The sequence below is a fragment of the Vicia villosa genome, unplaced genomic scaffold, assembly GCF_029867415.1.
Source record: "Vicia villosa cultivar HV-30 ecotype Madison, WI unplaced genomic scaffold, Vvil1.0 ctg.002884F_1_1, whole genome shotgun sequence".
Classification (NCBI taxonomy): Eukaryota; Viridiplantae; Streptophyta; class Magnoliopsida; order Fabales; family Fabaceae; genus Vicia; species Vicia villosa.
The window spans coordinates 163,456-177,360 of record NW_026706058.1 but is presented as its reverse complement, the minus strand read 5'-3'; the positions used below and the strand labels follow the sequence as shown (position 1 = coordinate 177,360).

At 32.0% G+C, this 13,905-nt stretch overlaps 1 protein-coding gene, 1 long non-coding RNA gene and 3 pseudogenes across 4 annotated transcripts; 2 read left to right on the top strand and 3 right to left on the bottom strand.

Moving 5' to 3' along the window:
- The first annotated feature begins 878 nt into the window (after positions 1-878).
- LOC131639998 (uncharacterized) lies at positions 879-3,980 on the top strand. Of its 3 annotated transcripts, none has more exons than XR_009295123.1 (4): positions 879-1,073; positions 1,168-1,389; positions 1,489-1,741; positions 1,854-3,980. It is a non-coding gene; the product is annotated as an uncharacterized LOC131639998 (long non-coding RNA). The 3 variants fall into 3 exon arrangements; XR_009295122.1 differs by having other exon boundaries at positions 1,168-1,393; XR_009295121.1 differs by having other exon boundaries at positions 1,168-1,741.
- Positions 3,981-6,909: 2,929 nt separating this feature from the next.
- Positions 6,910-7,439, bottom strand: LOC131640002 (NAD(P)H-quinone oxidoreductase subunit J, chloroplastic-like; annotated as a pseudogene).
- LOC131640004 (NAD(P)H-quinone oxidoreductase subunit K, chloroplastic-like) lies at positions 7,290-9,909 on the bottom strand (annotated as a pseudogene).
- Positions 9,856-11,407, bottom strand: LOC131639999 (ATP synthase subunit beta, chloroplastic-like). The gene has a single exon (XM_058910420.1). The coding sequence runs from the start codon at positions 11,405-11,407 to the stop codon at positions 9,932-9,934; it is 1,476 nt and encodes a 491-aa protein (XP_058766403.1). The 3' UTR covers positions 9,856-9,931.
- A 602-nt stretch (positions 11,408-12,009) lies between these two features.
- On the top strand, positions 12,010-13,586 carry LOC131640000 (ribulose bisphosphate carboxylase large chain-like; annotated as a pseudogene).
- Positions 13,587-13,905: the final 319 nt, after the last annotated feature.

Below are 13,905 nucleotides of genomic sequence, written 5' to 3'. Positions count from 1 at the left end.
GTTAATCAATACATCCACCAAATCACAAACCAACACCATTAATCAATATTTCATACACAATAACAGTGCATATATAATTTTTCAGAAAATCACAAAATAAAGAACACCAAATAATACCAAACACAGCGATAAAGTTATAATCCAACCCCACATACGGTCCATCATATCACTGTTTATAGAGAAAGAAACCCACCCTTACCTTGGATTGGAGATTGCTTTATAATTCTACCGATCGAAGCCTTCTAGCCTTAGCTTCCAACCCTTGCCTCTTTTAATCAGAATCAAAAGCTGAAAATTTTCCCAAATATGCAGCTACAGTGCGATGAAGATATCTCACAACTCACACTTTATTTTGAAGATCCCAACGGTCAAAAGTTAGATATAGGTGTTGCGAACCTACCCTCAAAATTTGGTCACGATCCAACGGTTAACGAATCGGGGATCTTTTATTTAGTGAGACTGCTGCAAGAAAAACGGAAATGCGTTTCTCTCCTATTTTCTCTCTTCTCTGCAACTTCCCATGACCAATTCCCCAAGACTTTTTCCTTCTAATTAACCTAATTCTTATCTTAACCTAATTTCATTAAACCTATTGGGCCTAACATTCACACCCCACCTTTTAGTACCTCCATCACTTAATTAAGTCCATATAATAAATCTAGTATTTCTTCAATACTATTTCTACAACTTAATCAATTAATTAACCGACTAATTAATCATAACAGCCTATGTCAACAATTCTCAACACTTCACAAATTCAAAAATTAAATTTGAAATAATTTGAAAATATTTAATTAAATAATTAATTAAATATCAGGTGTTACATGATGAGTTGCTTGCGGCATTAAAAAGGGTTTGTGATTTTTCTGCTTCTTTTTGACTCAACAATATCTTATGGCGTGTTTAATCATCTAATGAAACTTATGGATTTGCAGCAAAAAGGAACATTTGAAACAGGGCAAGAGGACACTACAGAAATTCCTGAAGAACTGAGACTGAGATTGGCATATAGAGAAGCAGCTGTTGCTGTTCTTGCATGTTATTTTCCTGAACCACTCCGCCCTTTTGTTGAGGTAACATGATTTCTTTCATTTTTTGTTGACCAGCTTCATTATGCGCCGAAATGTGATTGTTTCATCCGTGTCACTGTGTGTTCATTGTTTGCAGACTAATATAACTTCTATTCGCAGCCAGCCAAATATGTGTTATAATGAAGTAGCTTCTTGCGGGCTGCAATAGAGGGAATTTGTTGGATGAAGGAAGGGCCATGTACAACTCCCTTTATTCTCTTTCAATTTTAATTTGCAGCGTGTGGAAACAAGAGAAATCAGGTGAATTGGGCAGAGGAGGTTCAACTGCAGTTGCAGCAATACTGATCAACTATCAGACGTAGGTAGTGGTTAATATTCAATTTCATTTTTTATTGTATCTTTTCTGCAGATGAGATCATGAACCTGTTTCTGATTTCAATTTCAATTTTGTTGGTAGGGTTTGAGATCTTGCAATTGAATTGAGTGCTGATTTTGTTACTAGTTTGGTTTCATCTGGAAATTGTATAGGTTAGATTACTTATGGTTCAGTTATAAAGCTTATGCATGAGAAGACAAAATTCAGGTTGCATTCTCAGGATGTTCCGTATGGTTCTAGCAGTGGACAGCAATCGGTTACTGGTTTTCCTACTGTTGATGATGCCAAAAGTTAATGGGTACCTGAATTCGGTTCAAATCTGTAGCTGAGATCTGTATGAAATAATAATTAATTTCATTTCTTGATTGTACTGGTCTATGTATTTTACTTAAAAATTCTGCGATAGGTTTTATTGATTTATACTCGATATGCTTGATTTACTGCAGTGAGCCCTGGAAATTGGAAATGGCCTTCTCTTGCCAGCAATATGGATTCTTTCTTTGATGCATTTGATATTGAGAGCAACTTGTCGAGTCGAAACTTTGAAGAAACTTAAATCTGAGCACTCAATTCAGGTTCTTATTTATGATTTTTTTTCCCGATGTTGCAAGTCTTCTATAAAGAAAGGTTGAATGGATATTATGGATTTGCAGTGTACATTATGTCAAATTTTTGTATATCATATTATGTTAAATTTTGGACAATGGAAATAGCATTAATTCTAACTATGCTTCTTTTATTCCACCTTTTGGTTTAAATCCCAAAATGAATTTTCTCTGTTTATAGTTCATGTTTCTCAGTCTACTATTCCTCAAAGTAACTTAATGCTTGGTTAATATCATTCTTCAACTATTCTATGGAAATTATGTTTTTATTGCACTAGTTGTTGGTTACATATAAAGGTCAACCGCTAGAATTACTGACAAAGATGAATTCAGTTACGAGACGCATCGATCTAACCTTCATAATAAGCTTTATATCCCTTAAAGCACCTGCTGCATACACATTCAACGCACTTGCTCCTCAAGTTGACGCCTTGTAGGCCTTCTGCTAGTGGCTGCAACTTGCAATGACTTGCGCGAAACTTAAAGGCTAAATTACATGTAAGTAAACATTCATGTAAGTAAGTATTAGGATATAGTAAATTCTGTTTGGAAACTATGATTCTCCTAAGGTACCATTGTAAATTTAATTCTTGATTACCTAAAAGTATGATTTTGTTAAGACTTTATAGTTCTTGAAACTTTACCATCATTATTGTTGGGTTATTATGACACTGGTAATTTTTTGAGCATTCATGACATGCGGGGTTAAAATAGAACAGTGGTGGTAATGGCTTGAAATATAGTGACGGGCTTAGGCTTGGAAGTTTATGATCGGCTTTGGCGATGTTTGCGTGATTCGAGGTGCTGCTTCATAAGGATTACTACTTATGGACTAGCATGGTATTAATGGGTTTTTTGACCTGATAAGTAGGCTACTGATGTGTTATGTTTCTGTTGTTCTACAACTTCATTATTTTTTTGACCATTGCTTAAATTGTTAGAGATTGGAGTCATTTGGAGGGATGTTATATCCGTTCTCCAATTCTGCTTTGTTTTTTTTAGATTGGTGTTGGTAACAGACAATTTTGTATCTTTGGCATTGCTTGTAACATGTTTTCAGTAGTCTTATTTTGGTCTTTCAAAAAAAAAAACTTCATCTTTATAGAGATATGTGTCACCATAAGCTACAACATTTTGATCATGTGCAATAGTAGTAGTAGTAGCCATAATAGTAATAGCATGTAAATTTTGATCATTGGAAGAATTTACAACATGAGTAATAACATCATCTTGAACATTTTTTTCTGGTGCATGAGTAAGACATGTCCCAGTTTGTTGAGATTCATAAGTCATAGCAAATAATTTTTTATCATTGACATTAGAGCTGACACAACCTGATAATACCGACAACATCCCACCCGATTTATATCTTAGAAATATTGACGAGTTGTTCGAAAAAAACGAGAGCCTTCTATTGAAATGATGCTCATATGTCACCATAAATCACAACAGCTACAACAGCAATATCAACACAGCAACATGTAGATTTCAGCCACTGCTAATGTTTTGAAAGATCATTTGATTGCTTCAAGTGAGTGGAAAATCAGCCTCAAAGCAACAACATTCCAAGAAGACTCAAATTCAAGTCGGTGCGGCGCTGACACCTAGAGAGATATAAATGGCACAACAAAAAGGATCATGATTTTGCCATTAGAATGCGAAACTTCAATATTTTGGGTGTGCTAAAACATTTACACATCACTCACTTACCCAAGTTCATTTTTTATACACTATATGTCATTTTTATAATAAGCATTTCATAGCACACAAAAATAAAAGTAGTTGATATTGATGAACTTTGCTAAATTTTATCTACCAATAATTCTAATTGGTCTAAAGCAAAACTACATAAATACTACATGATTATATTTTTATCTGATTCAATTTTTCAATTTTAATACGACTTGCTATACCGTGACAATGAAGCATCTTGGATATCTCCAACATATCTAATAAAGACGCTAAAGAAAACTCACTGTGTACAATATCAAGAAAGTAGTAATGTCAAAATTAAAGCATATAAGATATTAATACTAAAAGAATTATGGAAGATTTAACTTTAGAAAATTCCAATAAAAAAAATACTTACATTTAAAGAAGACCTAGAACATAGTTTCTCATTAATCTTAAAGAATATATGTTTTTATTTACACAGGACTTATCACAAACACGTCGTGTGCATGATTCACAAACATTTGGTGTGCATAATTTATTAATAACTTTTATCAACAAAAATATTTTTATTACAATAAATTTTAAAATATTTCTACAATATGGCATTGAGGAACAATAGATTATTTTTTTCAACTTTAAAAATAAATGATTCAGAATATTTAAAATAGACATAACAACCAAACATAAAATTAAATTATTAATTAAAAATATAATTAAATTATTATTAATAAATGATTGTTAAATAGAAATAAATAAATATCTAATAATTTATTATTAACTTTTATTAATAAAAATAATTTATTTTTCTATATAATTTTTATCAGTAAAATAATTATGTAGTATGCATATCTATTTTTATATATTATTTTTTCTATGTTTTTTTAAAATAATTCCTATAAAAGTTTTCAGAAACATTTTTTTATGAAATAGATTGAGTTTATTTTTTTAAAGATAATTCACTAATAATAATAATTTTTTTTATTAATTACAATTAAAATGTTTTATATGAAAATAAAAAGTAAAAATACTATGAATCAGCGCATAACACACTAATATCCGTGTGAATACATCAAGTTACTGATCAAAATATTGAATATTAACAGGAACATTAAGTTTATGATAAAAAATTTAATAATAACAGAGACATGAAATTACTGATGAAAATATGTAATAATAACAGGAACATGAAGTGACTCATCAAAATATTTAATAATAATAGAACAACATTACTATTGGTTAAAATATTTTTGACAATAATTTCAAAACAAAAATAATATATATATATATATATATATATATATATATATATATATATATATATATATATATATATATATATATATATATATATATATATATATTATTGATTCAAATTTTTTTTATCTCTTTTAAAAAAATTCTTTTTATTTTATTATATCTTGAAAACAATGCGCGTACCATACCGACACCTGTGCGAACACACAGGTATCCCGTTAATATTCAAAATATTGAATATTAAAGGGAGCACAAAGTTATTGATTAAAATATTGAATATTAATAAGAGTACGAAGTTACTGATCAAAATTTTGAATATTATCGAAACATTAAGTTACTGATATAAATTTTAAATATTAACAGGAACAAATTTTGAATATTAACGGGAACACGAAGTTACTGATTAAAATAATAAATATTAACGGGAATACGAAGTTACTGATCAAAATAATAATCCAATTAGTTCCTTTTTGAACGAATGTTTCTGAATAACAAAAAAGTCTTCTTTTTTTTTATTTTTATAATTTATATCAAAATAAACAAATGTTGTTAGTTTTGGTGTACTGATTGATCCTCATCCTCGCTCTAGAGATCAAAAATTTTACTTGACAATTTTTTTCTTTATTACTATTCATTTTTCTTAATATAGAAATGAAAAAATGACTAACCTAACCTAACATAGGAATGAATAGTAATATTTCATATTTTTTGAATAGATCTTGACATAATCATATATCTTTTATAGAATGAATATTTTTTTGTACGTGACCTTTTTACTTGACAGAACATAATCATAGATGTTGGATATAATCAATTATATAATTTGTACGTGACACTTTTAGTTGACAAAAGCAGAAATGTTGTATAAAATGAATTAGATAATTTGTATGTGACCTTGCTAGTTGACAAAAGCAGAAAGGTTGTATAGAATGAATTCTTTTCCCAATATGGGAAATTGAATAGTTGCAATCCATTATACAACATTAGTTTCAATAATATTCTAAACCAATGTCAAGTCAAAATTAGATTCCATAGTTAGAATCATAAAACAAGACCCCCATCAATAATACAAAATCAAATTATTGTCTCAGTCTAACGTTGAATTATAAATATAAGATTCAAATGAAATATGATATCAATATCAAAGAAAAAATGGGGGATATGGCGAAATTGGTAGACGCTACGGACTTAATTGGATTGAGCCTTGGTATGGAAACTTACCAAGTGAAAACTTTCAAATTTAGAGAAATCCTGGAATTAAAAATGGGCAATCCTGAGCCAAATCCTTAAGTTAAAATCAAAAAAGATAGGTGCAAAGACTCAATGGAAGATGTTCTAACAAATGGAGTTGACAACATTGAATTGATTAATGAAGATTTCTAACTTCTATTTGTAAATTGTAAATATTTTGTTTTGATTCTATCACAATTGAAACATTAGAATCAAATCAATTACAATTGGAAGAAAAAATGGTGAATATTCATTGATCAAATCTATCACTCCACCATAATCTGATGGATCTTTTGAATAACTGATTAATCAGACGAGAATAAAGATAGAGTCCCATTCTACATGTTAATAGCGACATCAATGAAATTTTTAGTAAGAGGAAAATCCGTCGACTTTAGAAATCGTGAGGGTTCAAGTCCCTCTATCCCCAAAAGCCCATTCAATTCCCTTTTTTTATTGAGTTGACATAGACTCAAGTAATTTCTTAAAATGAGGATGGTGCGTCAAAAATGGTTGGGATAGCTCATCCGGTAGAGCAGAGGACTGAAAATCCTCGTGTCACCAGTTCAAATCTGGTTCCCGGCGACTCATTGTGGATCAGTATCTATTCCCATATTTATTTTCAAAAATTGGGGGAATAGATACATATTTATCAGTGGTCTTAATAATCATATTTCTTATTTATACCATCATTATCCAGAATAAGATAGAAATGAAAAATAAAATGTACATACAGATATTTCTTAAATATCTGGGGTTGTCGGAGTTCAGATTACTTTCTTATTTTTATCATTTAGTGAGCATCTTGTATTTCATAAAAATTGGGTGCGATATAATCTTTACGCAAAGGCCATCCTATCCAACTTTCGAGCATTAAAATACGTTTCAGACGCGGATGATTCTCATAATAGATTCCTAACATATCATAAGATTCCCTTTCTTGAAAATCTGCACTTTTCCAAACCCAGAAAATAGAAGGAATTCTCGGATTTTCCTTGGGGTAAACATTTTTATGCATACCTCTTCGGGTTGATCTAGACTATACTCTATTCTCGTAAGATGATAGACACTCGCTAATAATCCTCCTGGTGCTACATCACAGGCACATTGGGAACGTAGATAATTGTAACCATATACATATAAAATAACAGCCATCGAATGCCAATCCTTGGGATTTATTTGTAAAGTCTCTATTCCTTGGTAATCAAAACCCAAATATATATGAACTATTCCGTTTTTGACTAGCCAAGCAGACAAATTACCTTGCATTTTTTTACTTCTCCCGAGTTTTTTATAAGACTAGTATAAGTATTTACCATTTATTTACATTTCAATGAAATTTTTTAAGATTGACTTGCTTGCTATTTCTTATTGTATTTTGTACAAAAGGATCCTTGTTTAATTCACTTTTTTCGTTCGTCAGAGGATATTGAACTTTTTTATATTGAAAAAATCTATTAGAGGTTATCTCTGAAATAGATGATGGTTGATAGAATAATCCTTGATTATAATTGCCGGTATGAGTACTGCGTCCAACATAAAATTTGTGGTTGGTAGTAAAACACCTATTCTCTCGTTGATAACTAATTTGATCTTCATATATTTCTCGAGATATTTTCTTAGAAGTTTTGTTATAGCATCTATAACGGCTTCCGGTTTAGGTGGACAACTAGACAAATAGACATCCACAGGAATTAGCTTATCCACCCCCGAACAATACTATAAGAATCGGTACTGAACATACCTCCTGTAATTGTACAGGCTCCCATAGCAATAACATATTTTGGTTCGGGCATTTGCTCATATAATCGAACTAAAGAAGGAGCCAATTTCGTAGTTACGATGCCCGCTGTTAAAATGGGGTCTGCCTGCCTAGGACTAGAGCGTGGTACCAGTCCATAACGATCAAAGTCAAATCGCGATCCTATTAATGAAGCAAATTCAATGAAGCAAGAACATAAATGTACTCCTATGAATGGGGAAATATACTGGATTCATATTAATTCTTAGTCGATTTGAATTGAAATTTTCAAAATATTAGATTCATTAATCTAATCTAAATAGAAATGCTTTGTATTTTATGAAGTTTACATTATTTCTAATAAAATGGAGATTCTTATCTGAGTATACTAATATTATTCTATCCACTATGAATCTATTCCAATATAAATTACTTGATTGACTCTTTCTATTACAAAAAGTATTGAAAGTATATTTATAATAGTAGTATTACTAATATGGAGTATTTAGTATTCAATATAGTACTAATATTGTACATATAGTATTAGTACTAATATATTTGTAATGACAGATATGAGATAATAAATATAAATCTGAGTAGCATCGCTAGTAATATTAGGGCTATACGGACTCGAACCGTAGACCTTCTCGGTAAAACAGATCAAACTATTATTATCAAAATTATTTGAATTGTTTTAAAGACCCAACGTGCATTTTTTTGCATTGGGCTTTTTCATTAACAGATAGAAATATCAATTAGTCTATCATCTTTTTTCTTTACACAAAAAAAATGAAATGACTCCCTGCGCTCTGATTTATTATTTAGATAAAAATCTAAGAGCACTACCAAAGTTCTTCAAAGAAGAAGGTTATCCTGACGTAGGTCTGCTTCTGGCCTGGATCAACTTAAGTTAAATGGACTCTCTATCAACCTACTTAAAGAAAAATATCAAATAGGAAATGAAACTTCATACACCTTCAAGTTCATAAGACAGGAAGAAAAGAGAATTTTTTTGAGGTCCCTAGACTCATTGCCTAGCATTGAATAGATTAAGTATTCACCTTATCACTATCTCAAATCCGTTATGGATTCCATTTGACGTCTAACTAAATCCTTTCCGTTGTCAGGCTATTGTTCTCTTATTTTGTTCATGGAGTAAGACATGGATTTCTCATATCAATGAAGATCAAATCTTTTAATTACATGATGGACTCCTATGAAAAAACATTGGCGCATGTGTAAACGAGGTGCTCTACCTAACTGAGCTATAACCCTTGTGCATTTGATACATATTTTTTCATATTCGATAAATAAATTCTTGTCAAGATAAATATTACATAATACAATCTCTTTGATTTATATTTCCTTTGTATTGTTTATAAGTAATATAACATATTATAATCCATGATAGACAACTACTTTTTTATTTTATTTAGGATGATAAATGAATGACCTACTTAACTCAGGGGTTAGAGTATTGCTTTCATACGACAGTAGTCATTGGTTCGAATCCAATAGTAGGTAAGGGATTAGTAGAACTTATTAGATACCATTAATTCCGGCATCTAATAAGTTTTTCTACTCACCATTTTTTTATTGTCATTTTATATCTTTTTTCTATTTTTTTGCTACACCAATTTGTTACGAGATCATATTGATAGCCTCTACTCGTGTCCTAGCTCGCCGGAGAGCTAGATTTGCTTCAATTGTTTGTCTCTTTCCTTCAGCCTTCTTTAAGTTAGCTTCTACTATTTTAAGAGTTTGTTGGGCTTCTTGTGGATTAATGTCACTACCCCTTTCTGCATCAGTTACTAAAATAGTGATCTCATTATTTCCTATTCTAGCAAAACCGCCCATCAGAGGCATGGTTAACCATCGGTCGTTAAAGCGTACTCTCAAAATACCTATATCTAAAGCTGTGGCAATAGGCGCATGATTTTTCACTTCTAAATCCCAAACAATTCGATTGGGGGTCAGTACACAAAGATTTAAAGTCATTTCTTGAATTAGTTCTCCATTTCTAAGTTATGTTCTTAGCCTTCACAGTAGCTTCATCGATAATACCCACCAAATAAAAGGCTTGTTCAGGAAGACTATCTAATTCTCTAGAAAGAATCAATTGAAATCCTCTAATTGTTTCTACTAGAGCAACATATTTCCCTGGGGAACCGGTAAATACTTCTGCTACGAAAAAAGGTTGTAATAAGAAACGTTCAATTTTTCGTGCTCTTGCTACGGTTAAGCGATCCTCTTCGGATAATTCATCCAACCCAAGAATAGCGATGATGTCCTGAAGTTCTTTGTAACGTTCTAACGTTTGCTTAACTCTTTGCGCAGTTTCATAATGTTCTTGACCGACGATCCGAAGTTGGAGCATGGTTGACGTTGAATCTAAAGGATCTACTGCTGGATAAATACCTTTGGCACCTAATCCTCTTGATAGTACAGTAGTTGCATCCAAATGTGCAAATGTCATGGCAGGAGTAGGATCGGTCAAATCGTTTGCAGGTACATAAACTTCTTGAATAGAAGTTATAGACCCTTCTTTGGTAGAAGTAATTCTTTCTTGTAAAGTACCCATTTCAGTACTCAGAGTGGGTTGATAACCCACAGCGGAAGGCATTCGGCCCAATAAGGCGAATACTTCAGATCCGGCTTGGACAAAACGGAAGATATTGTCGATAAATAGAAGGACATCCTGCTCATTGACATCTCGGAAATATTCTGCCATAGTTGGGGCAGTTAAACCAACTTTCATACGAGCTCCGGGCGGTTCATTCATTTGACCGTAGACTAGAGCTACTTTTGATTCCGCAATATTTTTTTCATTAATTACTCTGGATTCTATCATTTCCATATAAAGATCATTTCCCCCGCGAGTACGCTCACCTACTCCGCCAAATACGGATACACCTCCATGAGCTTTTCCAATGTTATTGATCAATTCCATAATGAGGACTGTTTTGCCTACTCCAGCTCCACCGAAAAGTCCTATTTTTCCGCCACGGCGATAAGGAGCTAAAAGATCAACTACTTTAATTCCTGTTTCAAAAATGGATAATTGTGTATCTAACTGTATAAAGGCAGGCGCAGATCTATGAATAGGAGATGTTGTGCGAGTATCTACAGGACCCAAATTATCAATAGGCTCTCCAAGGATGTTGAAAATTCGACCAAGGGTTGCTCCACCGACTGGAACACTCAGAGCAGCTCCCGTGTCAATCACTTCCATTCCTCTCTTTAGACCATATGTAGCACTCATAGCTACAACTCTAATTCGATTATTTATTAATAATTGTTGTACTTCACAAGTTACGTTAATTTGTTGGCCAGCCCTATCTCGACCTTGAACTATCAAAGCTTTGTAAATATAATGCATCTTCCCTGGTGAAAAAATTACACCCAGTACCAGACTGATTATTTGTGTGATCCGCCCCAGATGTTTGTTTTCAAGTCCAGAAACCTCAGTATCAGAGGGGGCAAGCGTTCTTGTCATAGTGAAAAATATCCGTTTTTTTTTTTAAAAAACTTTGAAATGAAGAATTTTTTTTCGATAACTAAGCAAGTTGATTAACTAATTTTCTTCATATTTCATAATAAATGTAAATATTTCATAATAAAATAAATGAAAGTTAATAATCGATTTTCTTGCTACCATCCAACCAATTCCATTGTTTTTAAATTTCAATGATTGAATTTTAAAGGTCAACCCAGTCATTATGAAAATTTGAATTGGATGAAATCTTTTGAAAGTCTTTCATTTGTTTATCATTCTAGATTCTAGACAATACTATCTATATTTTCTATGTAATTTGAACCTGAATTTTGTTTATGATTCCGTTTTTCTATGTCATTGGTCCTTCTTTTTTATTTCCTCAACATAGGATTTATACTTAGGATATCTTTTTTACTGATTTTTTTATTGGGCAAATTCTGCCGATTTTGACATCTAGGATTTACATATACAATATATTTCACTGTCAAGGTCAAGAGTATATTTTTTATTATTTAGATTAGAAAATGAGATTCCAAAAGTAATATATATATATATATATATTATATAAGAGACTAAAAACAAACGGTTGGGTTGCGCCATACATATGAAAGAGTATAGAATAATGATGTATTTGCCAAATCAAATATCATGGTAAAATTGAACAATGACTCATTCAGATTAATTGATAATCTTAGTTGATGGATCATTTATAAAAAGGTTTTATTAACTCCTAAGTTATGTCGAGTAGACCTTGTTGTTGCTATAATTCTTAATTCATGCCTTGTAGGGGGGATTTATGTCACCACAAACAGAAACTAAAGCAAAGGTTAGGTTCCAAGCTGGTGTTAAAGATTATAAATTGACTTATTATACTCCTGAATATCAAACCAAAGATACTGATATCTTGGCAGCATTCCGAGTAACTCCTCAACTTGGAGTTCCGGCTGAAGAAGCAGGTGCAGCGGTAGCTGCAGAATCTTCCACTGGTACATGGACAATTGTGTGGACCGATGGACTTACCAGCCTTGATCGTTATAAAGGACGCTGCTACGAGATCGAGCCTGTTCCTGGAGAAGATAATTAATTTATTGCTTATGTAGCTTATCCCTTAGACCTTTTTGAAGAAGGTTCTGTTACTAACATGTTTACCTCCATTGTAGGTAATGTATTTGGGTTCAAGGCCTTACGCGCTCTACGTCTGGAAGATTTGCGAATCCCTAATGCTTATGTTAAAACTTTCCAAGGCCCTCCTCACGGAATCCAAGTTGAGAGAGATAAATTGAACAAGTATGGATGTCCCCTATTGGGATGTACTATTAAACCAAAGTTGGGTTTATCTGCTAAGAATTATGGTAGAGCAGTTTATGAATGTCTCCGCGGGGGACTTGATTTTACCAAAGATGATGAAAATGTGAACTCTCAACCATTTATGTGTGGGAGAGACCGTTTCTTATTTTGTGCCGAAGCAATTTATAAATCACAGGCCGAAACAGGTGAAATCAAAGGACATTATTTGAATCATGGTATGCACTTATCGTGTATTAGCTAAAGCCATACGTTTGTTTGGTGGAGATCATATTCACGCTGTTAGTGTAGTAGGTAAACTTGAAGGAGAAAGGGAGATTACTTTAGGTTTTGTTGATTTACTATGTGATGATTATATTGAAAAAGATAGAAGTCGCGGTATTTATTTCACTCAGGATTGGGTCTCTTTACCAGGTGTTATCCCTGTTGCTTCAGGGGGTATTCACGTTTGGCATATGCCTGCTCTGACCGAGATATTTGGAGATGATTCTATACTCCAATTTGGTGGAGGAACTTTAGGACACCCTTGGGGAAATGCACCTGGTGCCGTAGCGAATCGAGTAGCTCTGGAAGCATGTGTACAAGCTCGAAATGAGGGACGTGATATTGCTCGCGAGGGTAATGCAATTATCCGTGAAGCTTGCAAATGGAGTCTTGAATTAGCTGCTGCTTGTGAAGTATGGAAGGAAATCAAATTTGAATTCCCAGCAATTGATACTTTGTAATCCAGTAAGAATCATTCGTTCTATTAATTTACATTAAACTCGGCCCAATCTTTTACTAAAAGAATTGAGCCGAATACAATACACAATACAAAAATACTTGTTGTATCTATAATGAATCCTATAGATTTTTCGGATTGATCTATTTTTTCTAGTTCATTAGCTTGTATGAACCGCTATTGGTTTGATACACATAACGGAAGTCGTTTCAGTATATTAAGAATACATATGTATCCTGGATTGAAAACTTGATTGAAAATCTAGATTTTTGTTCTATTTATCATTATCATAATATTTTTCATATCTATCTTACTTATATCTGAACATTTATATATATATATATATATATATATATATATATATATATATATATAAATAAATAGAAATATTTATATATATATATATATATATAAATATTTCTATTTATTTATATATATATATATATATATATATATATATATATATATATAT

What these genes read in the sequence shown, in the direction of transcription:
- LOC131639999 (XM_058910420.1), bottom strand. Translation starts at nt 11,407, where the DNA reads ATGACAAGAACGCTTGCCCCCTCTGATACTGAGGTTTCTGGACTTGAA.